A 25366-nucleotide genomic window follows, 5' to 3' on the forward strand; every position below is an offset into this window, starting at 1 on the left:
AGGCTGTTCCTCTTATTGTCATCACTAAGGTTTTCCAGTGTCAAACCTTGGACTCGGCCCCAAAGGGCTGGAAATCAACCTAGCGTGGGCCCTGCCCTCAAGGAACTGGGCTCTGGTAAAGAGATACATGGCCGAGTGCCTTGTGCAGGGTGTCAAGTGCCGGCCGAACCCACTAGCACTCACTGGGGGTTACCCCGCTGGCTGAGAGCCGAGCGTCTTGCCTCATTCCCCAGCCATTAGTGCTGTGCCGCAGCTAGCAGGTCCCTCTCACAGGTGAGAAGATCGAGGGTCAGAAAGGTTAAGTCACTGGCCGGAAGCCCTGCAGGCTGGGTGTGGTGGGGCCAGGACGAGGTGGGCTCCTGCTCTCCAGTGCGGGGCGGGGGCAGGCCCCAGCTCCGCATCCCGCAGCTTCCACAGCAGCCGGCGGACGTTAGGCCTCTTGGTCCCTTCCTCCACAGCTGGCTGGCAGACCGGCATCCTCCAGAGGAGGATCAGATGCTCAGGAAGGTGAAGGGGTGGGTCTTCCCAAGGTCACGTGGCCAGGACAGCAGAAGCAGGATTGACCGGGCTCCCTCCCAATAGCACCTGAAGGCCAGGCACCTCTCCTAGGATGGGAGGGCAGATGGCCAAGGAGCGGTGTCCCTGTGTGGAACCACCTGCATGGGGGTCCCAGGTGAAGGTGCGAGTAGCAGCAGATCGGGCTTCTTAAGACCCTCTCTTGCTTTCTCTGCCTGGGCAGCAGCCCAAGACCGGCCCATGTGGATTCTGGGACTTGGCAGGAAAGGAGGGACTCAATGGCAGCCACTCACAAGAGCAGCTGGTTCATGAATGAGTCTCCCGGCGCCTCTCCAGGAGGAGGCCTGGGTTCTCATCAATGGTCGCATGCCCTGGACCTCAGCTGCCCCCGCAGGGCCTCCGTCGCCCTGACTGAGAAGGCAGATTGGAGCAGCCCATTGCCCGGGTCCCTCCTCGCAGACAGCCTGGGGTTGGGCTTCTCACATTAGTGGGGCACAGCCTCCCCTCAGCAGGCCTCCTGGCCTCTGCCCAGTCAGGTTGGCAGCCTGTTTGTACCAGCACAGCCCAGACAGTGGGCTCCAAGTCACCCCATCCCTACCCCAGAATTAAGCCCAGTCTGGGGATCATCTTCCTTTGACAGGGGAGGGAACCAGTCTCCGAAAGGTGGAATGACTTATCAACAAAGCAGCAGCAGACTAGGGAACACAGGCCTGGGACACATTCTCCATTTCTCCCCTAGTGTCCCTGAATCAGGGCACATTTATAACATGAATGGAACCAGTCTGAGCCCCTCCCTGGGCTTCTTTCCTCATCTGCAGGGTAGACCTGACAGGTCCTTCTTGCTGTGGACAATCTGTGAAAATACTTTGGGAGAAATTAGGAAGCTGAACTGTTGGCAGCCTTCCCAGGGCTGGACAGACACCGAGAAGGGACATTGCCTTCTTTTTGGGAAGTCACACTTGAAGAGACAGTGAACTACCCAGGACCCTCCTGCCCTCCACAGGGTTTCTCCACTCAGGGATTTGGAAATCTGCCTACTTACACCCAGGTACAGGGGCAGAGGGACAGACGAAGCCCAGACAGACACAGGTGTGAATGTATTCAGGGACTGCACGTGTCCAAACACACACACACACACACACACAGGCATTCCTGCACACTCAACGTGCCGCACAGAGTAGCACACTCACATCGGGTAGCCCCTGTGTGCACGCACAGCTGCCCCCCCCCCCTCCCCGTCCACTGGGCACACAGACGTCTCTGGTGATGCCGCAGGCCTCGCCTCCCCCAGGGCCAGTCTGGGAATGGAAGCGCCTCTGGCTGCATTCCGAGGGTGCCCGGAAGTGTGCAGGCCTGGAAGTGGTTGTGTAAATCAATATTTGCTGCTGTTAATTATTAAAACCAAAGCTACTCTGTGCCTGGAACATGCATCTCAGAGTTCCTGCCGGCTTTTGGGCCCAAAGCTGACCCGGGGCCAGGTCTGGGGTGGGGGAAGAGAGAGCACTTTGCCTTCTTTCCAGGAGCTCTTGGCCTGGGGGGTGGAGGGGGTGGGCAGCTTCTGGCGGCTCTTCTGGGAAGCTGCAGAGAGGTCTGGCACTGGGCTGCTGGGTAGCTCTGCCCCTGCAGCACCCAAGCAGCTGGTTTTGACTTGGCCACAACACAGGAAGCATTTGCTACTTTCCCAACATCTGTCTGAGGAGGGGTTTGCAAGGCCAGGATGCTCTACAGTGGCTGTGCCAGGCCAGGACACACCACAGGGTCAGCTGGGAAGGCCTGGAGAGGTTTTATATTTATAGATGGTTGAACTGAGGCCCCGAGAGATGGCAGGGTCTCACACTGCGTAGCAAGTTGCAGCAAGGCCAGAGCTAGAACCCGTATATCCTGAAGTCCACTTGAACCCTTTTCTCCATACCACCCCAGGCACTGTGGCAGTCTCCCCCTGGGTAGGGGACAGCTAGGGCTTTGGGAAGAGTGCATACAGGCCAGTCAGTCACTGTCAGACTGGGGAGAGGTGTGGAGAAGAGGGAAGAGCCCTAAACAGCAGCTCCGGGCCCCTTCTGCGCTGTGTAGTCCTGGGCAAGCTATTTTACCTCTTGGAATCAGTTTCCTCATCTGTATAATGGGAATGGCATTTGAAACTGAGTTATGGCGAGACGCGGAGACAAGCAAAGGGCCCAGCATTAAGTAAGTGCTCACGAAAAGTCCTGTCTCCAAGGTAACCCTCTCCTCCAACTGTCCGGCTTCACAGCCTGTCCAAAGATGCTGGTCATGAGGCCCCGAAGAGGGGTACCCAGACCCTGGGAAGACAGAGAAGGCGGGTGCCCCAGGGAGCCCGACTCGCTGCAAGCTTCCAGCGCGCCACCCAGAGAGCGCAGGCGCAGTGAATGCGGCCCCCGGCCCGGCCGCACCGGGGGCGGGGCCTCTGTGTCCCCGCCCCGGGCCGCCGCAGCCCCGCCCCGGCCCGCGCTGCCGGTACCTGGCGCCCCGCCCCCTCCGGGCCCGGCCCGGGCGAGCCCAGCGCAGGCAGCTCCGCCGCCGCGGGAGCCCGGAGCGCGGAGCTTGGCGCGGCCGGGCCGGGGCGCGCGGGCCGGAGCCGGCCGGGCCAGCCAAAGCGGGGGCGGGCCGGGGGCCGGGCCGGGCCGGGCCGGGCTCGGGATGGCGCAGCCGCGGCCCCCAGCGCCCCAAGGCCGTCCGCGGAGGGGCTCGCTGCCGGTTGGGGCCGGCTGGCAGGTGAGGACCCGGCGGGGCGGCCCGGCCGAGGGGGATCCCGGCCGGTGTCAGCCCGACTTCTCTGGAGCGCGGCAGCTGTGCCCGAGGCGGGGCGGGTGTGTTACTTCTGGGCGGACAGCGGCCACGGCGGCCAAGGGCGCACCCCTGTCCTGGGGTCTGGAGCCCTGGGCTCTTGCTGCCCCCAGAACCAACGTGTGGCACTGTGACTCTGGGGTACAGGGGTGCTGCGTGTGAGTGCTACCATCGGGACAACTTTATGACTGCCCTGCCAGGTTTGGGGATCCTAATGTCACAGTGTAACTTTGTGGTGAGGTGGGGATGCCCGTCTGGGCCACCTCACCCCCAGCCCTCCCTTGCCATGTGTCAGGGCGTCTGCTGCTGCCTGTGCCAGGTAACTGTGGGTGTCACTTGTTGCTGTGTGTACACTCAGGGTGACAGTACCATGTGTCAGTGTTTATGTGAGTGATTCTCGCTCAGTACTGCAAGGCGCTGCATTTCATTGTTCCGGCCTGTTGGGTCACCCTGAGTGTGGCCCCTGGAGGTCATTAAAGTGCCCCCCACTGCTGGGATCGCAGGGGCGTGGGAGGTTGTCTGACTGCCTGGATGCCAGTGTCGCTGTCCCACAGTGTGTGGGGTCGACAGGCATGTCTGGTATCAGCCGTTACTGCCCATGGAATCTTCTCTTCTCCACTCAGAGGTCTTGGGTGTGGCTATCTGTGACCATGAGGTGGGTCTCCTGGGGACTCGTGAGATGGACTTCAGAAGATGTCTTGTTCTGTGGGCAGGCTTCAGAGGATGCACATGGGCTGTCTGTGTCACGACTTCACCAGGGCTGTGTGTGTGTGTGTGTGTGTGTGTGTGTACATGCATGGGGGGAGGGAGGTCGCTTGGGTGGGTGGGTGATGCAGGGCTGTGTCCCCACCATGGGGATTAATGACCCAAAGTTGCCCTGTGCAGCCTTCTTTGCCAGAATTCTCATGTCCATTGTGGGATGGGGTCTGTTGTGTCTGTCGCACAGTGTGTGTGTGTGACCTGATGGGAAATGGGGGCTCTGTGTCTCCAACCACCTGTCCCCCAGAGTGCATCTCAGGCTGTCTTGGTCTCAGACAGGAGGGTGCTTTTGTGGTGTTCGTGTTGTGTCATGTGCAGTTACTGGAGTGCAGACCTGCACACGTGCAGGTTTGCATTTGTCTGTGTATCTCTTGTGGTCCATGGACTTTGTTTGTGTGTGTGTGTAAATGAGTGTGCTGTTGTGTAACTCAGGATGCCATATGTGTATTTGTGTGTTCACATAGGGCTCTGGGTCTAAGCATCACTGTACATAGACACCATGAATATGTACGCGTGTGTATGTGTGCATGTGCGCGCACGCACGTTTCCTGTTCTACAACCCATAGCACATGTGCAAGAGCTCAGGCAGTGCCCCCACTGGGCAGCAGGAACTGTTGAGCCTTGGGAGGGCTGGGGGAGGGGCACCATCCCTGGCCTCTGGGGGCTTCCCAGCCCCGCCCCCGCCCCAGCCCCAGCCCCCACTCAGCATCCTTGCTGCCTTCCAGGAAGGTTCCTGGGAGTTGGCGCAGGGAGGCCCATGCTGCCAAGCAGTGGGCAGACGCTGGATTAACCCTGCGAGTGCCCTGATATCCTCAGGACAGGCTGGCTGAGTCTGCTGGCATGAGAGGGCGCCAGCAGGCTCAGGTGTCAGGCCATTGGGCACCTCAGCATCCTCTCTGGCACAGCCCCTACCCTGTTCTGTTGGGGGGACAGTGGGTTGTCTGAGCATGGCTGTGGCCTGGGTTAACTGGCCCTCTTCCTGGGAGATGGAAGCATGGACCTTCTTTCTCATTCCATCTGGGCTTGTCTCTGGTCTGGGACTAGGGGCTTTTTGCAGGGTTCCATCTGCCTGTCCTGGCACTGCCAACCTTACAGTGGCATGGAGGAGATCTGTCTCTCCCCAAGGGTGACAGCCTCCTCCCCCAGGGAAGAGGACTGAGTGGGGCGGGCCGCCCGGCACCCAGGACCTGGGCTGTGGGCTCGTCTCCCTTGGCCCAGCCTGGGCCGCAGGCCCCCCCCACGTGCCTGCTTCATCCCCTCTTGCTGCCGCGCACCTTGGTGGCGGGTCAGAATTGAGGGGATCTGGAGGGCTGGCGTGGGTAGAGACTCTGCAGGGCTCCCAGGATCCGCTGGGCCACCTCAGACTGACCTGGCTCTCCGTCTCTGTTGCAGAACACAGATCTGTTTGAGATGATTGAGAAGATGCAGGTGAGGATGGCTGCAGACGCCGGCTGGGGCGCCGCAGGGCTGGCGGGCTGGAAGTGGGGCCTTCAGTATTTCCAGGCCTCCGTCTGAGGACAGGCCAGGAGACTTCCACAACCCATGCCAGGAGACGATGGCGGCAGTTTGTCCAGAGCCTCTGTCTGAGGGGCCAGTAGAAGAGGGGACCGTAGTGCCCACCTCTTCTCTTACCGGGTTCCATTCGGACTCCCAGCTCCTGTCCCTGCGTAGGTCCCCAGCAGAGCTGGCTTCAGCTCAGCTCACCCTCACCCCCAAAGAGGCATCACAGGCTCTGCTGCACACCAGGCAGAATGAAGGAGGGGACAGATGCCAGGTGCCCGCCAGCCAGAGTGGGGGCACTGGTGGTGCTCCCGGCAGCCTGGGTGCGGCCCTGCCTCCGCCTCACCCTGGCCACCTTCCCCCCAGTCCTGCTCTTCCAGGCCCTTGTCTGTGTTTTGTGTGGACATGTGCTGGGGGAGGTGGGTGGGAGGGTGGTGGCTTGGGGGTGGCTCACAGAAACCCAGCAGCCTTCCCTGACGTCAGCCCACCCTGTCTTCCCTGCCCTCCTGTCTCTGCTCCCGTAGTCTTCCGTCTCCACCCCCTCCCCGCTCCCCGATCTGCGATGATGAGGAGCCCCCTCCCCGCGCCCACACGCCCGCAGCACGTGCATTCCTGAACAGAGCCCCCGGCCCTCCCTGCCGCTGCTGGCGCTTCACGGCGGCCTAGGCATGAGCTGGCCAGCACCTACCCTGGGAGTACCCGGCCGGCTCCCACTGTCCAGGGCTCTCCTAGGGCTTCCCGTCCACGTGGGCCACAGCACAGGGGCGTGAGCCTTCCCTGGGAAGGGCGCCTGGCAGCAGGCGTGGGGCGGGGCGTAAGGGGGTACTGCCTTTTCTTTCAGGGAAGCAGGATGGACGAACAACGATGCTCCTTCCCGCCACCCCTCAAAGTAGGTGGACCAGCATGGTTCTGGAGCAGACCCCGCGGGTGGGGGACGGGCTCCAAGTGCAGCCACAGCCACCCGGTTGTGAAGGGGTCTTACTGTGTGCTTTGTGCTGGGCCCTGGGTGAGCAGGGTGTCCTGCCCCCCCCCCCCCAAGAGCTCGGAGCCCTGGAGACCTCCCTGCCCACCTGCACTGCCACCTGGCCAGGCTGCCCCACCTCGGCAGCAGCCCGAAATGGTTCTTCCCTGGAACCTGTACCACTGGCAGCCATGGAAGGCCTACACCCGGGAGGGGCTTGTGGCTCTTGGTGATTTGGGATCCATCAACCCTGGAAGACCGCACAGCCCTAGAAGACACAGCTGGACTTGGGGGTGTGGGCCCAGAACTAAGCAGGGCCATGGGCAGTAAGGGCCAGAGCAGCAGCGTCAGGTTACCTGGGAGCTTGGCATGCCAGTCCTTGGGCCCCACCCTGACTGGCTGCACCAAAAACGGGCAAGGTGTCCTGTAGGTCCTCCGGGTGGCCAGAGTTCTCCTCCGGAGAGGCAGAACGAGCCCGGAAGACCCAGCACTCAGCCTGGCCTGACTCTGGTCTGGCTTGTAGGGTCAGCCCAGGGCAAGGTGCTGCCCCGCCCTTAGCCGCGGGGGTGAAGCCATGGTCCCAGGGGGCCTGGGGGGTGAGGAGGGTGGGGATACCACCCATCGGTGCCTCTGGCCGCTTGTCTTTTGCAGACAGAAGAGGACTACATTCCCTACCCAAGCGTCCACGAGGTACCTGGCTGGACCACCCAAGCCACCCTCACCAAGCCCAGGGAGGCCCAAGTGCCGGGTGCTGGGCACCCTGGTCCTCCCTCCCAGGAGCCTGGCCGCAGGCTTTGCTAGGGGTGCTCAGTGTACAGGCCCGAGACTTTGGAGCCTGTTTGAACCCTTCGGCCTTCTGCGCTAACGTTCCTACCTCCCGGGTCAAGGCCGTGTGCCCAGCTCTCCTCCCTGTTCCCCACTCCCCTCCTCTGAGCCTGGGACATAGGGCTTGGTGCTGTCGGGTCTGGGAGGGAAAGGGCTGGAGCAGGTACCTAGAGGGGTGGAGGGGAACCCTGGGGTCTGCAGAGCTCTGGGCTGTGCCATAGCTTCCTCTGCCGTGGCGGGAGTGGCCGGAGTCTGGGTCGGGAGGGTGTCCTGGGGGTGCTGTACGGTGGCTCTCAGCCGGGTCCCTCTGCAGGTCCTGGGGCGAGAAGGGCCCTTCCCCCTCATCCTGCTGCCCCAGTTTGGGGGCTATTGGATCGAGGGCACCAACCATGACATCACCAGCATCCCCGAGACAGAGCCCGTGCCGTCCCCCACCACCAAGGTGAAGCTGGAGTACAACCCCACAGCCCGCGTCTACCGGAAGCACTTTCTCGGCAAGGTGGGCAGCCAGCTGCGGCGTTGGGGTCTGGCTGGGGTTGGCACAGTCGGTCCTCAGGGAGGGAGGGCCTTCGGGCTGGGGCCGGGTGACAGTCTCAGAGCGCATGCGTGTGGATTCGCTCATCCATGCAACAAGCATTTATTGCCAAAGGCAAAGGATGACCTGGCGGTGAGCAGGCGCGGCTGCTGGGGCTGGGCCTGGCTCTGACCTCCCACCTAGGCATGGCCACGCTGCTTCACTGTGCGTGCCTCCGACTCCCTCCGTAAAAACGGGGATAATGACACCCACCTCAGGAGGCGGTTGTGAGGCTTTTAACAGATGATGCTTGTAAGGTGGTTTGAATGGCATCTGGAACGAAGTAAGCACTCATCAGTGAGCAAATAATGAGCTCCAGCTGTGTGCCTGGCGCTGCTCTCGGTACCTTGCAGAAAGCAACAAACAGCAGACTCGGGTCCTGGGGAGGAGCTCTGTAGTAGAGTGCCCTGGGTTCATTCCCCAGTACGGCCAGAAAAAGGAGAGCCATGCCCGTCGAGTCGTAAACATGCAATGAACCTTAGCTGTTATCACCGCTTCCTCATCCCTGTGTGAGATCAAGATTATCCTGTTTTTACAGAAGAGGAAACTGAAACTCAGAGAGGTGAAGTGACTGGGTCAAGGTCGCAGTCACTGAGCCGAGCGCTGAGCCTGCTCTGGCTGACCTCCATTAAGATGCGCTGTCAGAGGATCAGGCTCCTAGGCGTGCGTGTGCGTGCGTGTGCGTGTGTGTGTGGTCCGTCTGTCCCCCCGCTTCACCCCCAGCCCTAGGAGGAGGGGGTAGCTCTTGGGGGTTTGAGAAGCTGTGTGACCTCAGCCTGGGCCCAGGGCACTGGCCTGACCCTGTGAAGCTCTGGGGCTCACTGTCTGGTTTGGAGGTGGGTCCACCCAGCAGGAGGCTCAGGAGCCATCACCTGGGGACAGATGGAGAGGGATTCTGCCTTCCACTGAGCCTGTGGGTGGAGAGAACTGCACCCCAGGTGGCCGCGGCTCTCCGCCTGGCCTGGCAGAGGCAGGATCCCGGGAAGAGCACACAGCTGGCACTCAGTTTGCCAAAGGAGTTGATGTGACACGGCCTTGAGCGCAGCAGGCTGTGAAGAGGTGGGAGGGGCATAAGGACTGGGGTTAGGTCTGCAGGACGCAGGACGGCGCTCCTGGGACTGGCAGGGAGGCAGGGCCCTTTGCCACCGCAGACGGAGTGCCTCAGGAAGCAGCCAGGTGTTTGGGCACTGCCTTCTGGGAGAGGGAGGAGGAGAGGTGACTCTGGCACCGCTGGCCTGGGCCCCTGAGGCCATCTTGTGCTGTACCCTGTGGGCTCCTCTGGGCTTAGGGTTAGGGTTAGGGTCAGGGTCAGGCCTTCCTTGCAGGTGCCTGCCCCTCCCCAGTGGATGGTGCTAAGCAGTTGGGGGCTTCTGCTGTTTGGAGCCCAGGCAGTGCTGGAAGGATCCCCCACCCCAGATCCACTCAGAGTGCCCCTGAACTGCAGCTCCGGGGGGCAAATCCCCTGCCTCCGCTTCTCCGCCAGGCTTCTGAACACCAGAGTTCATGTTCAGACAGGATTTACTTCCAGGTTGATCCCGGGGTGGGCGTGGCTGGGGCTGGCTCCACCCCGGGCTGGGATGGCACCTGGCCACGCTCGCAGCACTTGGTTTCCGGACTTTTCCACCGGGAGCTGCCAGCCAGCTCCCATGTGGGTGTCACCCCTGAAGCAGCCACCCCTCGTGCCCTCTAGGGTGTCTTCCACAGCCTGATCCCTTTCCAGGAGGCAGGAGGGTGGGACCACCTGGTCCGCTGCAGTGTGTGTCGTGAGATGCTTCACTTCCTGTTTCCCGTGGGTCCTGGCTGGGGCAGAGCTACAGGTCGGCAGTCAGCTAGTCAGCTCTTTCCTTTTTTAGTGGTGGGGCTCGAACCCAGGGCCTTGCTGATGCTAACTGGCTTTTCTTATGGAGCACCTACTGTGTGCCTCCCCAAGAAGGGCGAGGGTAGGGAGACAGTACGTGGCCCTGACTTTGATGAGGAGCCAGGGAGCAAAGGTCACCACAGATGCTCACCGAACCCCGCGTCTGTGCAGGTAGTTTTTCAGTCCCTACCACCTGACCAGGTAGGAGGCGTCACTCCCGTTTTATATGTAGGAAGGTGAGGCGTAGAGGTGAGGGACCCAGCTGGTAAGTGACAGATCTGTCTGATGCAGAGTCTGCTGTGGACCACACTTGCTTGGTGAGGACCCCGCCTGGGAGCAGGTTGGCTTTCTGGTTTCCAGAAACCCCCAGCTCAGCCTCACCCACTCCCCTGCCCACCTCCGACCACAGGAGCACTTCAATTACTACTCACTGGACACTGCCCTTGGCCACCTGGTCTTCTCACTCAAGTATGATGTCATTGGGGATCAAGAGCACCTCCGGCTGCTGCTCAGGTGAGGACAATGTAAGGGACCCTGAGACGGCAGGAAGGGTTGGGGTCTACAAAGGCCTTCTCATTTTATCTACTCTTCTAATTGAGGCCCAGAGAGGGCAGGATTTGCTTGAGGTCACACAGCAGGCTAGTGCCCCAGCCGGGCCTGGTGCCGTCCTCACTGTGGTCGTCCCTGAGTCTGTCCTCTCCCGTCTCTCGGCAAGGAGGGCAGAGGGCTCCCCCTCCTTCCCACCGCCCAGCCCTTCTCCACGGGCTTTCTCCTCCCAGGACCAAGTGCCGGACGTACCACGATGTCATTCCCATCTCCTGCCTCACTGAGTTCCCTAATGTGGTCCAGATGGCAAAGGTAAGGACTCTGCTCCCAGGCTTCCCGTGACTGGCCCCCTGCCCCAGGGGACGCAGGGCTGGACCACGCTGGGCCCCAGCCCTCCCTCGGCTCCTGCTTCGAGTGCCGCAGCCTGTCCCCGTGGTCCTGCTTCCCTAGTTCCCGCAGGGTCTGTGTGAGCTGGGTTCTCCTGGGTGCCTGTCCCCCACCCGTGTGCCTGGGCACTCTTTGCAGCTCAGCTATCAGGGGACCCCAGTTCCCTAGTCCAATTCTGAAGAGCCGCGAGCCCCTGGTCCTGCCTCAGCCTTGGTTGTTCCCAGAACAGCCCCTTCTCCTTCCTGCTGTTGTCCGCCCGGACCTGGCCAGCGAGGCCCAGGAGGCCCCTTTCCCGGCTGCCTGGCCCACGCCTCACGCCCCTCCCTTGTTGCCTCCTGCAGCTGGTGTGCGAAGATGTCAACGTGGATCGATTCTACCCCGTGCTGTACCCCAAGGTATGACTGGACCTGGGCCCTGGTCACTGAGGGCAGGTGGGCCACTGGAGCTGAGTGTTTACTGGGGACCTGCAGTGTGCTGGCTCTTTCCCTCAAGTCCTCTCACGATCCTGGTGTCTTCTCTGCAAAGTCCAGTTTGCAGAAGAGGAAGCACAGAGAGGTCTGTGTCTTACCTAAAGATGCACAGCAGATAAGGAAGGCCTCATTTGAATTCCAGAGTTGCTTTAGCGGCAGGTCTCACTCACGTCTGAAAAGTCTCAGTACTGTCTGGGGACTCTCCTAAGGGCAGCTGGTGCTCCAGACTACCCTGAGATGAGTCTTCTTTCCACTGGCCTTGACTTCTGACCCCACTGGGGCAAGAGAGTCACACGGACACCCTCCACGGCAGCTGCTGCTCCCCGCCAGTGCTGCCTGCTAGTCCCAGGTGCTATGGCCATGTGGGGTCAGGGACAGAGGCTTCCGTTTTCAACTAGCCAGGGGGGCTTCCTGGAGGAGGTGGGCCTTGAAGACCTGTGAGCCCTTGTGGAGGAGGATGAGGTCCCTGAGGGGTGTCGTGGTCTAGGAATGGTGTCCTCAGAAGGGGCCCCAGAAGTCAGGTCCCAGCTCTTGGCTGTGGAAGGGGAACTGAGGCCAGGTGAGGAGGAGCCCTGCCTGGGCCCACAGCAAGCCGGGGGGACGACTGTTCTAGAAGGCTGAGGCGGGTTTGCAGGGGACCCAGGGAGCGAGTGGGTGTTCCGGGGCAGAGCGGGGCATCCTGGGCCATGGCAGCGCGGGGCTCCTGGCAAAGCCCAGGAGTGCAGCCGACCTTGTGGGCCGGGCCGAGCCCAGCGGGGGTGTGCTGCCAAAGCCCTCTGAAGCCCAGTGGCCTGAGTGTCCCTGGGCTTGCTGTGGGGGTTACACGCAGTGCCTGGCGTGGCGCTGCGCCCAGGGTGCTTACCTGTAAGTGCGATCTGTCACCACTGTCCCCCTCGCCCCTGCAGGCCTCCCGGCTCATCGTCACCTTTGACGAGCATGTCATCAGCAATAACTTCAAGTTCGGAGTCATTTATCAGAAGCTCGGGCAGGTGCGCGCCTCCCGCCTGCCCCCACCCCACTGCCCTCCGTCCAGCACCCAGACCTTGGAGGGGACCGTCTCCCCCGGGAGTGAATGGGGCTGGGGGAGGGGCAGCTCCGGCGCTCCGGCTCCATGACGGTGGCCCCTTGTGGTCCCAGACCTCAGAGGAAGAGCTCTTCAGTACCAACGAGGAAAGCCCGGCCTTCGTGGAATTCCTGGAGTTTCTGGGCCAGAAGGTCAAACTGCAGGACTTCAAGGGGTGAGTCCTGGGGTGGGACAAGCACAGCTGACCAACCGTGCTCATGGGCAGGGAGGGAGCCCCCGGCCTGGCCCCATGGAGGCCCGTCGGGGACTGAGACTGAGCCGTGGCCTGGGGGGCCCCGGGGCAGGTTCCGAGGAGGCCTGGACGTGACCCACGGGCAGACGGGGACCGAGTCTGTGTACTGCAACTTCCGCAACAAGGAGATCATGTTTCACGTGTCCACCAAGCTGCCCTACACAGAAGGGGACACCCAGCAGGTAGCCTGGGCACCCATCCACCTGCCTTTCACTGTCCAGCCTTGCCCCCCAATGGTCCGTTCAGCATCTACCACACCAGACTCGGTGCTGGGCCCTGGGACACAGGCATGGAAATGATCCAGTCCCCCCAACCGAGGGCCCTGGGAAAGCCTCCACTTCAGTCTGTGAAGTGGGGATAGTAATGGCACCGGCCTCGTAGATGAGGGTGGAGGGTCATGTGGACAGGTTCTGTACCCAGCAGGAACCAGAAAAGGTGACCAGGATTTCTGTGAGGAGTGAAGGGCATTGTGGGCCACTGATATTTGGCAGATACAGGAGTAAGGAAGAACTTTCAAAATAGGCCACAAAGGAGCTGAAAGGAGGCAGAACATTCCAGCACAGCTTCTGCAGAGTCCTGGAGTTGAGGTGCAGGGCATGTTCCAGGAACTGAACTAAAGCATGTGCTGCCTTGACCTGAGCTTCCTTAGGGTCATCTGCCTTACCCATGTCCCCAGCCCAGGGTGCTACAGGGGTACTGTGGGAAAAATGGGAATATTTTTCCTTGTTCTCGTGGCTTTTTCTTTTCTTTTTCATAAGGTCATCCGTTCTTCTTAGTAACATGAACACACACTGAGTAGAACTGGTTTATTTAATGAAGGGTCACACTTGGGGCCATTTAGATAAGAGAAGGGTTGAGAGGTCGGGCCTGGAAACCAGGAGACCTGGATTTGAATCCAGGTCCCAAGCTCACTGCAGGTCCTTACAAATCACTTCTCTCTTGGCCTCGAGTTTCTCATCTGTCACAGGTTTCCAAGGGAACTAAAATAACTCTACGACAAGTTTTCAACACATTTTTTTTGGGGGGGAAGCAAGTCCTGAGATGTGCTCTCTGCCTACCTCAAATCTTCCCACACCCCTCTGGGCACCGCAGCCCACCGTGGCCAGGCTGTGAAGTCCTGTGGCCCTGTGTTCAGTTGCAGCGGAAGCGGCATATTGGGAACGACATCGTGGCCGTGGTCTTCCAGGATGAGAACACACCCTTTGTGCCCGACATGATTGCATCCAACTTCCTGCACGCCTACGTGGTGGTGCAGGCTGAGGGTGGCGGCCCCGATGGCCCCCTCTATAAGGTGGGTGGTCTCAGAGCTCTCCAGGGGCGCTAGCAAGGGCCCCTGCCAAGCTTAGCCCCACTGGGATGCCTGAGTCTGTTCTTGCCACTGTAAGCAGGGGCTAGGGAGGACCCCCACCACGCCCTTCACCCTACCTCCTGGCCTGCTGTCCAGTCCTCTGTCTCCTTTAGCCTCCTCTGCCTCACCATCCCTGATGATCTGAGGTCCCCTGGCCAGCCCTGCCCCTGGAATTCAGAGCAAAGGATGGAGGAGCTGAAATGTAGTGAAAGGGATTTATCCACTCAGCCATCACAGTCTCCCGCACCCAGGGGCAGGGCGGGGAGGGAAGTAGGGACTTCTGCTGGTGTGGGGTAGAACAGGCCCCCACGGCCACAAGGACAACTGCCCTTTCCACCAGGTCTCCGTCACTGCGAGGGATGATGTGCCCTTCTTTGGTCCCCCCCTCCCGGACCCTGCAGTGTTTAGGAAGGTGAGAGAGGAGGATTGAATGGGAGGGTCTTGGGGGACCCAGGTTCTGCCTCATGAGGTCCTGAAGCCAGGGCAGCTGGGGCACCCTTGTCCTGCAGCTGGGACCTGGCGTTTGTCTTGACCTTGATAAGAATTGGGTCTCTTCCCCAAGGTCATGGAGTAAAGTATATGACTGCCATTTCTCACAGCAGACTGGCCTTTCCTCATTCCTGCTTTCTGACAGTTCAATCTTCTTTCCTCTAAAATATCTGGGAAGGGGGTACATGTCTCTGGGACCTTTCGGAAGCCACAATTCAGGCCTTTGGCTTCAGTCCTGGGTTACCCCAGACCCTAAAACTTGTGGAGATTGCTCTCCCCAGGGGGTGGGTGGCCCTCACAGTGCCTGGGCTGGGGACCAAGCCAAGGAGATGCCCTTCTAGCAGTAAGGAGGGTGACCCCAGGTCCCCAGCCATGGCACAGAGCAGGAGCTGGGCCCCTGCGTGGGGGGTGGGGGGCTCAGCCCGCCCCTCGTTCATTTGACACCCCCTCTTCCTTTCCCATCTCCTCCACACTGGGGGCTCCCAGGGGCCTGAGTTCCAGGAATTTTTGCTGACAAAGCTGATCAATGCTGAATATGCGTGCTACAAGGCCGAGAAGTTTGCCAAACTGGAGGTGAGGACGGGCTCTCGGCTGAGCCCCTTTTCTAGTCTAGAATTTCAGACCCTGGTCTTGGGGGCGACCTGGGGGGGACGAGTTTACAGGGCGTGGGTGAGGGAGGGCAAGCGGGAGGGCAGCGTCCAGCCCGGATCTGGCAGAGCGCTGGGTGGAGGAAGAGGGGGCCGGGCCGGGCCAGGCGGGCCCTGGGGCTGCCCGACCTGCGGAGGGAAAGAGGGAGCCAGCCGGCTCCGGGCCCAGGACCTCCCGGCGCCCGCCTCACTCGGAGAAGGTGGCTTGGAACTGTGGGATGGGCTGGTCACTGGGGGCTCCCCGATGCCTGGCCCCAGGAGCGGACCCGCGCCGCCCTGCTAGAGACGCTCTACGAGGAGCTCCACATCCACAGCCAGTCCATGATGGGCCTCGGCGGCGACGAGGACAAGATGGAGAACGGCGGCGGCGGGGGCGGCTTCTTCGAGTCTTTCAAGGTGGAGGGTCCGGGTCGCCTGCGCGGGGAGCGGGCGCAGGGCGTGGCTCGGGCGGGCCGGGGGAGTGGCTCGGAAAGGCCGGGGGCGTGGCTATGGTGTGGGCGGGCCGGGGGCGGGGCTGGAGCCGGCTCCCCCTTGGGGGCGTGGCCCGGACACCTAGCATCTGGGTGAGCATGGACGTGCGTTGTGCCGCGGGTGGTACCAGGCTGGGAGGAGTGTGAGGTGGGACCGTGACCTGGGGAGGAGGTGAGACCTGGGCTTGGGGGCACAGCCCTTTTGGGAATTCTGCTGAAGGTTGGAGGCCCTTGAGTGGCTGCCAGGTCAGCAAGCAGAGAAGAGACTTGTCTTGACCCAGGGAAGGAACTACAGGTCCTAGGAGGGCTTCCTAAACCAAGAACCATCGAAGAGGGACCTGACCTGTGCAACCTACTGTGGCCATCCCTGACGTGGCTCAGTGTTGAGAGCACAGACTTCCTGGGTTCAGATCCCAGCTCTGTCCCTTACCAGCTCGGGCGCTTTCTGAGCCTCGGCTTCTTCATCCGTGGGGTTGGGTGATGGGATAACAACCACCTCATACAGCTGCAGTTATTTGTAAAGTGGTCAGGTTAGCACAACGTAATTTAAAAAGCAAATGCACAATCCTGACCCCTCTGCCTCAGCGTGACTGTCCAAAGTGAGAAGCAGAGGAGGCAGGAGGTTCTCTTTCCCCTTGGAGGGGCCTGGACTCACCCCAGGCAGTGGCCTCTCTGCTTCTGTCTCCTCTACCCACAGAGGACTGTCTATCCTCCAGGTGCCCAGCCAGGGCAGTTTGCCCTTTACCCTCACTCCAAGGCAGGCCAAAAAGTTGGAGCTGTGGGTTTGTATACGGGGATTAGCCCCGTCACCCAGAAGGTGCTGGAGAAAGAGGCTTGGAGAGAGCCCTGCCTCTGTCTGCTATAGACAGGAAATGGTGGGTGAGCAAGGGTGTGGAGTGGTTTCTTTGATAAGTATTCCAGTGGCCAATGGCCTCACATCCGGTAGGTGCCAGACCTAGGTTAGGTCAGGGAATTTCTCAGAGGTCGCAGAGTCCACAGTCAAGGGCACAGGATTTGCAGATGGGTTCTAGGCTCATCTCTTCCTATTTCATTACCTGTGAAATGGGCATGATGATACGTAACACCCTGTAGGGCAAACTGAGTGGCAGGGTGAATGTAAAGCACCTGGTCTCACAGCGAGCACTCAGTGTAGAGTGCTGGAAAAAGGGAGGGAGGTAGGGGAAGGGAGATCAGAGATCCCCCCACCCAAATGCAAGAGACAGGTTTCTAGAGGGTTCCACGCACATTCATTATGACTCAGTATCTTCTGCGGTTCTTCCAACTGCACGAGACCCAGCACACAGGATGTGGCTCAGAGAGGTAGTGTGTGGCTTGCCCAAGGCTGCCCAGCAAGCTGGTGACAGAGCCAGGCCCGAATTACCTTTAGGCACTATGTGTACCTGCCTCTTGGGAAACCCAGAGCTCACAAGAGGATGGGACTTCCAGGGTCACCCAGAGTGGTATTGATAGGGAGGGACTCGAAGCTAGGCCTCCCGTGTGCCACCTCCACCCCACCCTCACCTTCACAGCGGGTCATCCGGAGCCGCAGCCAGTCCATGGATGCCATGGGACTAAGCAACAAGAAGCCCAACACAGTGTCCACCAGCCACAGCGGGAGCTTTGCCCCCAACAACCCCGACCTGGCCAAGGCTGCTGGAATAGTGAGTGTCCCTGCTGTCCCCTGCCCCTCCCAGGGCCCTCAGTGCCCCCTACCTTCTGAAGTCTGGCCCACCTCTCTCCATTGCCCTGCTGTCCATGTGCCCATCCCGGGCTCTGGACTTGGTCTAACGACTGCTTTCCACGGGGTCAAGTGCTCCTGCCAGGACATGGGTGCCAAGAGCGTGCACCCTTCCCCCAGCTCTTTGGCACTTTATTTATTCAGGTGTGACTTTCTGCAGGTCAACTCCTGGGCAGCCTCTGTGTCCCATCCTTATTGAGTCCCTACTGTCTGTGTGTGCTGGGAACTGGGCTGCTGTGTGGGCACCTACTGTCAAGCCTGGGGTTTCTGGGAGCACCTAATGTGTGTCAGGCTGTGGGCACCCACTGTGTGTCAGGACCTCCGCTGCTGTGTGGACATGCACCCTGTGAGCACCTACTGTGGGCCTGGTCCTGAGTTCGTGTGAGCACCTACTGTGTGGCCAGCCCCACCCCGGGCTGGTGTGTGAGCACCTGTTGTGTTAGGACCTGGGCTGTTGTGTGAGCATATGATGTGTACTAAGCCTAGAATACCAGTGAACACCTACTGTGTGTCAGGAAGCCAACTGCCCTGTAGGCATTCCTCTGTGGCACCTCCTACTGTGTGTTGCAGCAGCCTGGGCCTCTGTGGCTGTGGCTACCTATTGTGTGTCAGGAACCGAGCCTCTGTGTGAATTCTCCTGAGTGAGCCCTCCTGTGTAGTAACTGACTGTCCGTCAGGCCCTGCGGGAGCTGGCCCCTCACTCCAGGGAATGCTGGGCGGGCAGGAGAGACAGGCCTGCCTGGAGGCCCAGCTGCTTTGCGCCACCTACTGGCCTCCTGGGACACTGCACTCACTGCTCACCAGCCACACACCCATCCACTCGCCCATCCATCCATCCATCCATCCATCGCCCATCTGTTCATTTATTCACCTGTCTAACCACCCAACCACCCACTTACCCATCCATCCATCCATCCATCTACCCATCCACCTATCTATTCACCCACCCATCCACCCAAGTATTCATCTGTCTACATATCCTTTTACCCACCCACCCATACACCCACTCATCCATCCACCTGAGCATCCATCCATCCACCCGTCCCTCCATTTACCCATCCATTCATTCACTCATCCACCCATCCAACCCCCACCCACCCATCCCGCCATCTGTCCATCCACCCTTCACCTGCTGACTGTCTCCTGCATGCCAAGCCCTGTGCTCAGTGCTTCGAGGCTGTGTCACGTGGCGGGGGCACACCCCACACCTGTCCTGTGGTCTGATCTAGCTGGGGAGCAGGGCAAGGCCTCTGCTGCCCAGGAGTCACCAAGTCCCCCATCATCTGAGGAACTGGCCCGACCTCCCCCAACCCAGGTGCTCCAGCCACTCCCTTCCTCCCTATTGGAGTGGCCCAGCCTCTTGTGGGTGGCCTCCGAGGGACCCTGGGGACAGGGACAGGCCAGCGGCACCCACCATGGCAGTACCAGACCCATTTCTGTTTTGTTTTTGCGCAACTCTCTTCTCTTCATGTTACTTCCTCTTCCTCCACTTTCTCCCCGCCCTGTTTTTCTCCCCTCTCCCCCCTCTTTCCTGCTCCCTCGGTCTCCCTCCCTCGGCCTCCCTGCCTCCCTGCCTCTTCCCTCTCTTGCCCGTTTCCTCCTCTTCCCTCCCCTTCCCGCCCCGCTGTCTCCGCCCCCTCCTGTGCCCCATCTCTGCGTAACTGTCTCTCACGCTTCCTCCTGCCTTCCCTTCTCTGCAATTCCCGCCTCGCTCTCCTCTCTGCTCTGTCCCCACTCTGTCTCTGCCCGCCCTCTGCCGCTTGCCAGTCATTGCTTATTCCTGGGAAAGGCGCGAGTAGATTCGGACGCCGGGGCAGTGCCATAGGCATAGGAACCGTGGAGGAGGTTGTCGTCCGGGGGCCGCCGGCTCTGGAGGCTGCCTGCACGCGCTGCCCGCTGCTCACTCTCGGGACGGAGGCCATATTGGGGACGTTGCCCCCTTCCCTGTGACAGGCCCAAGGGCGTGCAGGACGGGGCGCCAGCAGCCCTGATGGCACTCAACACCTACTTTGGGGCCTGGCACCTGGGTCAGAGCCAGTGGCCCTTGCCAGGGGCTTCTGGCTCTGCCCTGGCCCCTGGGGCCCTGGTCCGGTCCCTGCTAGTGTCTGGTACCCAGAGCCCCTCTGCCCAGATGCACGTCCCCCAATATCTCCCCCAAGATCGCTGGTTCTGCATGGAGCGCGGTCCTCTCTCCGCCCTAACCCCGCTCCCCACCGTGAGCTGCCCTGGGGCTTCTGCCCTCTGTGCCTCCGCCAGCCCCAGTGTGTGTGCAAATGGGGTCTTTCAACTGCTGGGCCAGAGCCTCTCCCAGGCAGTTCCACGGTTCCAGGAAGGCAGGGCTGGCCCGGGGCAGGGCTCGGGCTGCTACCTCATTGTCATCACCTCCCTCAAGCTGCAGGTCCCATGAAGCCCAGGGGGCAGGATGGGTAGCCATTCTCATGACCTGGCCTTCTCTCCTCCCTGCCCAGCATGGCTGCCCCAGCCCCGTAGGTCCTTGCCCTGCTGGACCATGATCCTTGCTGTGTGGCCTCAGAGAGGTCCTGGCCCTCTCTGGGCCTGTTTCCCCACCTGTACACTAGAGGGCTGCCTCTGAACGCACGTCTTCTCCCTTTTTTGCTCATTACCTCTGCTTCAGGGCGGTGGGGTGGGCAGCAGGGCCTAAGGGGGAGCGGGGGGCCCCGGGCTCCCCGGGCAGGTGGGCACTGAATCGAGGCCTCTCCCCACAGTCGCTGATTGTCCCGGGAAGAGCCCCACAAGGAAGAGAAGTCCGGCCCATTCGGCTCCAGCCGCAGCAGCGCCATTGGGGATTGAGAACATCCAGGAGGTGCAGGAGAAGAGGTGGGTGGCGGGCACTGTGTCCATCCCCCCGGCCCGTGCTGACCCCGGCTTGTGGACAGCAGCAGGGTGGGAGGGAGTGGCCACCGCTGCCTCTTGTCCAGCCGGTGACGGCCCCCTGCGCTCGGCAGCTCTGCGGGCTCCCCGGAGGCCCACACCCTGTAGATCAAGAAGCTACAGTCCGAGGCTCCGGGCTTGCCCAGGTCCCACGGCCGGCCCGGGGCCAGGGTTGGAGGCGGGCCTGGGCCAGCACCCTGCTCCCCCACCGCTGACTGGGTGTGAGGGGTTCGTGCCGGTCCCAGGCAGGCTGCAGGTGGGCGGGGGTCTCAGCCACGGAGCTGCCCCAGGAAAGCAGAGAACAGTCTCTGGCACAAACCCTGTTTCCACTACTGGGGCTGTGTGACCTTGGGCGAGTCACTGTACTTCTCTGAGCTTCATTATCCTAATCTGAAAACCTGGGATAAGAAAACAGCCAACAGCATGGGGCTGCTGTGCGGGTTTGGTGCCCGGCGTGTGAGGCAGGGGTTAGGGCAGCAAGCGCGTGCCAGGCGTGGAGCCAACTCTGTCCTCACTGCCACCGAAGTTCAGAATGCGGTGAATCCTGGGTTCAGGCGTTGGCACTGCCGGGTTCTAGCTGGACGTGTCTGGGCGGGTCCCTTTCCATCTCTCGGCCCCAGTTTCCCTATCCGTCTCGGGACGTCGGGCCCCCCCCCTGTAGAGGAGGACTTGGGAGGTGTCCTCGGGCTGCTGGCACGGGGGCTGCCCTGGGGCCTGGAAGGCGGTGGGGGGAGCCAGCAGGTGCTCTTGACCGCCCCCGCGGCCTGGGCCTCATTCTACCCCAATGCCAGGCCTGGCGCTGAGCCCCCTGCTGCCCCCGTGTGCCCGCAGGGAGAGCCCTCCAGCTGGCCAGAAGACTCCAGACAGCGGGCACGCCTCGCAGGAGCCCAAGTCGGAGAACTCCTCCACCCAGAGCTCCCCAGAGATGCCCACCACCAAGAACAGGTGGGGCTCTGGGCACGCCAAGCCGGGCCTGCGAGTGGCAGCTCAGCCTTTTCCTGCCCCGGGCCCAGGCCCGCCCAGCGCCCTGACACTGCCACCAGGCACCAGGGAGGCCGGGGCACCCTGCACACGCCAGGTCCCTGCCCAAGGCTGAAATGCCTGTGAACCACCTGGGAGCTGCTGATCCTCTCACATGATAAGCCATTTCCAGATAGTGGTGACAGGAGACAGTTAAAGCAGAAGGCACATGACAAAGAATGGCTGGGGTTGTAGTGTCCTCAGTGGGTCTTCAGGGAAGACATCTCCAAGGGGTGACTTCCGAATTGACAGAGGGAAGAGGGTTTCAGGCAAGGAACCCAACAAGTACAAAGGCCCTGAGGCATGCTCAATGCCTGGGAGGAAGGGCAGTATGCAGTTAGAGCCAAATAAGTGAGGGGCTGTGCTGGGTGCAGGGAAGAGGCCAGAGAGGCGAACAGGGGCTGAGCTTGTGTAATAGCATTGAGTCGTACCCCGCGTGGGACAAGGAGCCTTTAGAAGATTTTCCTGACGGTGGTTGTGCATGGAGCAGGGAGGCCAGAGGGCTGCTCCATCCTTGTGCTGGCTGAGCCCCTCTGGGCTGGGCTCTGGTGGCTCAAGAGGAGTCGGCAGGAGCCAGCAGGCCAACAGAAAGGGACTGGGCTGGGCATGCCAGACCCAGAGTGGCCGAGTCTGGGAGTCGGGTTCTCTCTGGGGACCTGAGAACAGGCGTGAGACCCCAGCCTGAGCACGAAGACCCTGAGCGTGAAACACGTGGCGAGGGTCGGGGGGGGAGGCCGTGGGTGGCCGGGCCCGGACCCCCGCCCCACCCAAGCCACACGCTCTGAGGGCATCTCAGCTGGACGAGGGGGCTCGTCGTGACCGCTGAGGGAACCCGTGGCTGTGCTCGGCCCAGCGCCTGTGCTGCAGTCTGCTCTGTGTGACCGGTGGCCACTAATCCCGAGCCAGGAGTGGGCTGTGGGGCCGTGGTGAGCCATGAGACCACACGGAGCCGAGGGCCTGGTCAGCGTCACTCACTAGGAAGGACATTTGGGGCTGCACTGGGGTCCCGGGAGGCCAGGGGCCCAGGAGCGCCCCTGGAGGCCACGGAGGTGCCTGGCCTCGCTGGTGGGGAGGGCGAGGGGGCCGGGGGACCAGCCGCCCCGCTGGACGCGGCTAACGGGGAACATCTGTGCAGAGCGGAGGCCACGGCCCAGCGCGCGGAGGCCCTGAAGGACTTCTCCCGCTCCTCGTCCAGCGCCAGCAGCTTTGCCAGCGTGGTGGAGGAGACAGAGGGCGTGGACGGGGAGGACACGGGCCTGGTGAGCGCCCCGGGGTCCTCTGCACCAAGGGAGGGGCAGGAGGGGGCCTGCAGGTGCCGTGGGCAGGAGCACCAGCCCGGCTGTGGCCGAGGCGGGATCCGGGGCCCAGCTCAGCGGGGCGGTGCGGACCCCGGGCTGCCGCCGGCGTGGCTCCTCTGTGCCGTCGGCCTGGTCTCGCTGCCGCTCCTCCTCGTCTCACCTCTCGCGGCTGCGGGCGCCCATCGCCAGGCCTCGGCACCGCCAGTCCTGCCTGGGCCTCGCCCCTGCCCGTGTCAGCACGCAGGTGACCCCGGACTGCCGCCAGCCCTCTCCTGGTTCCTCCCGCTGGCCGTTTGCGGGCACCTGGCAGCGCAGGGTCCCTCTGGGGTCACGTGGCCTGGCCCCCTGAGGGCAGGGCTGCTTCTTGACGGGCGCCAGTGGCGGCCAGCAGAGGAGGATGGCCATAGTGGCCCGGCCCAGCCCGACCTGGCTGTGCCCGCTGTGGTCTCACGGGCCCCTCCCCAGGTCCCTGGCGTTCTTGCCGATGGGCTGACCTCGCTCCCTGTGTCCCCAGGACAGCGTCTCGTCCTCGGGGACGCCTCACAAGCGGGACTCGTTCCTCTACAGCACGTGGCTGGAGGACAGCGTCAGCACTGCCAGCGGGGGCAGCTCCCCAGGTGCCAGGCGGCAGGCGGGCAGGGTGGCTCCGGGCGCGGTGGAGAACTGGTGGGCCGTCTCACGCCCCAGGTGGTGGCCGGTGGTGCGACCACTCGACAGGGGCACAGGGCAGATTGGAGGCCGGTCGCCCGGGAAGGCCTCCGAGGACGGTGGGGGGCGAGTTGGGGTGGGGGTCCCCAAGGGAGGGACTTGGAGTATTGGGCAGCACTGGTGCCGACCGCCCACCCATGCCCGTCTCCCTGGTGCCTCCCCGCGGCCAGTGAGGTGGCTCCCTCCTGCCCCCCTTCCCAGGCCCCTCGCGGTCACCCCACCCAGACGCCGGCAAGTCGGGGGACCCTGCGTGTCCCGAGATCAAGATCCAACTGGAAACATCTGAGCAGCACCTGCCACAGCTGGTAGGAGGGCCACCTGGGGTTGTGCCTGAGAGGGGACTCGCTGGGGAGGGGCTTCAAGGGGACAGGAGGGTGGGCCCATCCGTCCTGGCGCAGCCTGTGACTTCTGCCTCCTGTGTCTCCCGCCCCGTGACGTCTGCGCTGCCACCTGCCTCTCCCTCTCCGCGGTGGCTGTGTCGTGTGCAGGGCTGTTAGCCGCCCCCCGGGAGGTGCAGCTGAGCAGGTCAGCGGGGCTCCCGCCTGGGGGGGGACAGGGGTCTCTGGGTGAGAGCCAGCTCTCAGTGGGGCCTCGGGCTGGCTGGCTCCTCCGCCTCGGTCCCCGTCTCTGCACTAGGCTGGGAGGCCGCTTGCCTCCGGTGGAGCCGGAAGGAACTGGGCACGGCCGGTGGGGGAGGCCTGGGAGTCCCAGGGGAGCGGGAGACCCAGAGCCGGGGACTCTGTGTCATGATGTCTCCGTCCCCCTTTTCCCTGAAGATGAAGCCACAGAAGCACAAGGTGAAGATTCTGTGTCAACCCGGCAGCTGGGACCTCTGCCCTCAAGGCCACCGGGCCCTGGAGCTGCCCCTGCCTCCCGGCCCTCCCCTTGGCCCACCCGCTGGGCTGTCTCTGCAGGGCAGAGCCACCCATACCTGGGCGTGGGGAAGCTGCTGGCATTGCCCGGTCCCCAGGCCGGGGGTCTGGGCTCGGGCAGGATTGGTTGGTGGAGCAGGACTGTAGGTCTGGCTTGTCCCCCTCGGTCTTCAGCACCCCCTGGGTGCCCCTCTGGACTCAGGGGAGCAAGGTGGGAGAGGAAGTTGGGAGACATCAGGGCACCCAGCACCCAGGGAGGCGACAGGATGCCAGGTGTGGAGTGGGCACTGGGCAGAGGTCCTGGCTTCTGTGGGGGTTTGTGTGACGCTGGGCAGGTCACCATCTTCTCTGGGCATCTGCTGCAAATGGACACGATTATCTCGTCACTAAGACGGCTCCACACCCCTGCCCCAGAGGGGGCCTTGGCCCCCGGAGGCCTCCATCACACTACCTGCTTCTCGAGGTCCCTGAGGCCCAGGTGGGCTAACGGCAGGGAGCCGGCCGTGCCCGTTGCCTCTCCTGGACCCTCCGCCTGACCACAGATCTGCCGATGCCCTGTCCACTGCCTACACGTGACGGACGAGGGGCCCCTCTGGCGGGGGCACCTGGTTTCAGCGCCCAGCTTAACCCCACCGCCCTGCGCTCCCGGGCACCTAAGGCCGAGGGGTCTCGGCTGGCCTGGCACCGCCGGCCTCGCCACCCACCCACCGCTACGGAGGGGTCAGCCAGGCACAGCTGCTGTGAGTCCCTGTCCTTGTGTGTCTGTCCACACTTTTAGGTGCCACGCCAAAGGCCAGCCTCCGGCCCGCCACCCACCGTGGAAGCCCCAGTGGCTGTGTGTGTCAGTGACAGTTGTACAAAATAAATTCTATTTATCGCTATTGTACCTGGAGTTGGCCTGGCTTCGTGTGACCCTGCCCAGCTGACAGCAAAGCAGACGCCCAGCGTTTCCGAGGTGGAAGGGGCAGACCTGTCCCCGTCAGAGCTGCTGGCCAGGGTCTGTGGCCACCAGCTTCCTCCCTCGCCCCTCCACCATGGCAGGAGGGACGTTGCTTTGGCCCCAGGTTTGAGTCCTGGTGCCATCTCTGCTTCGATGGGTGGTCTTGAGAAACGTGACTTCTCTGAGCCGTTTTCGCTTCTGGAACAGAGGAGCACCAGGTCCCCCGCCCAGGGCCGGTTCAGGAGCCCACGAGCTGTGCTCACAATCGCCTGGCACACAGCAGGTGCTCAGTTAAAGACTGCCTCCTTTCCCGTCCCAGAAAGCCTAGGGAGCTCCCTTCTGGGGCCACCAGGGGCACCAAGGGACAGCTAACCAGGACAGTCGGGGCGGGAGCGGGTGAGTGGTCAAAGTCCTTGCCACAGGTGCTCAC

General features: G+C 62.3%; 1 protein-coding gene across 1 annotated transcript; it reads left to right on the top strand.

Annotated features, from left to right (window-relative positions):
* Positions 1–3007: 3007 nt before the first annotated feature.
* Positions 3008–24880, top strand: Rap1gap (RAP1 GTPase activating protein). The gene is given in 26 exon segments (XM_047549972.1): positions 3008–3246; positions 5470–5505; positions 6419–6466; positions 7190–7228; positions 7677–7862; positions 10205–10308; positions 10575–10653; positions 11070–11123; positions 12104–12187; positions 12336–12436; positions 12567–12696; positions 13650–13805; positions 14203–14274; positions 14838–14924; positions 15257–15394; positions 16998–17129; positions 18974–19051; positions 19933–19959; positions 19961–20008; positions 20010–20044; positions 20930–21043; positions 22254–22377; positions 22931–23033; positions 23326–23429; positions 23613–23649; positions 23901–24880. Coding segments are annotated over 25 exon segments (2163 nt in total). The 5' UTR covers positions 3008–3171; the 3' UTR covers positions 23622–23649; positions 23901–24880.
* Positions 24881–25366: the final 486 nt, after the last annotated feature.

This window comes from Sciurus carolinensis, chromosome 1 (assembly GCF_902686445.1).
Source record: "Sciurus carolinensis chromosome 1, mSciCar1.2, whole genome shotgun sequence".
NCBI lineage: Eukaryota > Metazoa > Chordata > Mammalia > Rodentia > Sciuridae > Sciurus > Sciurus carolinensis.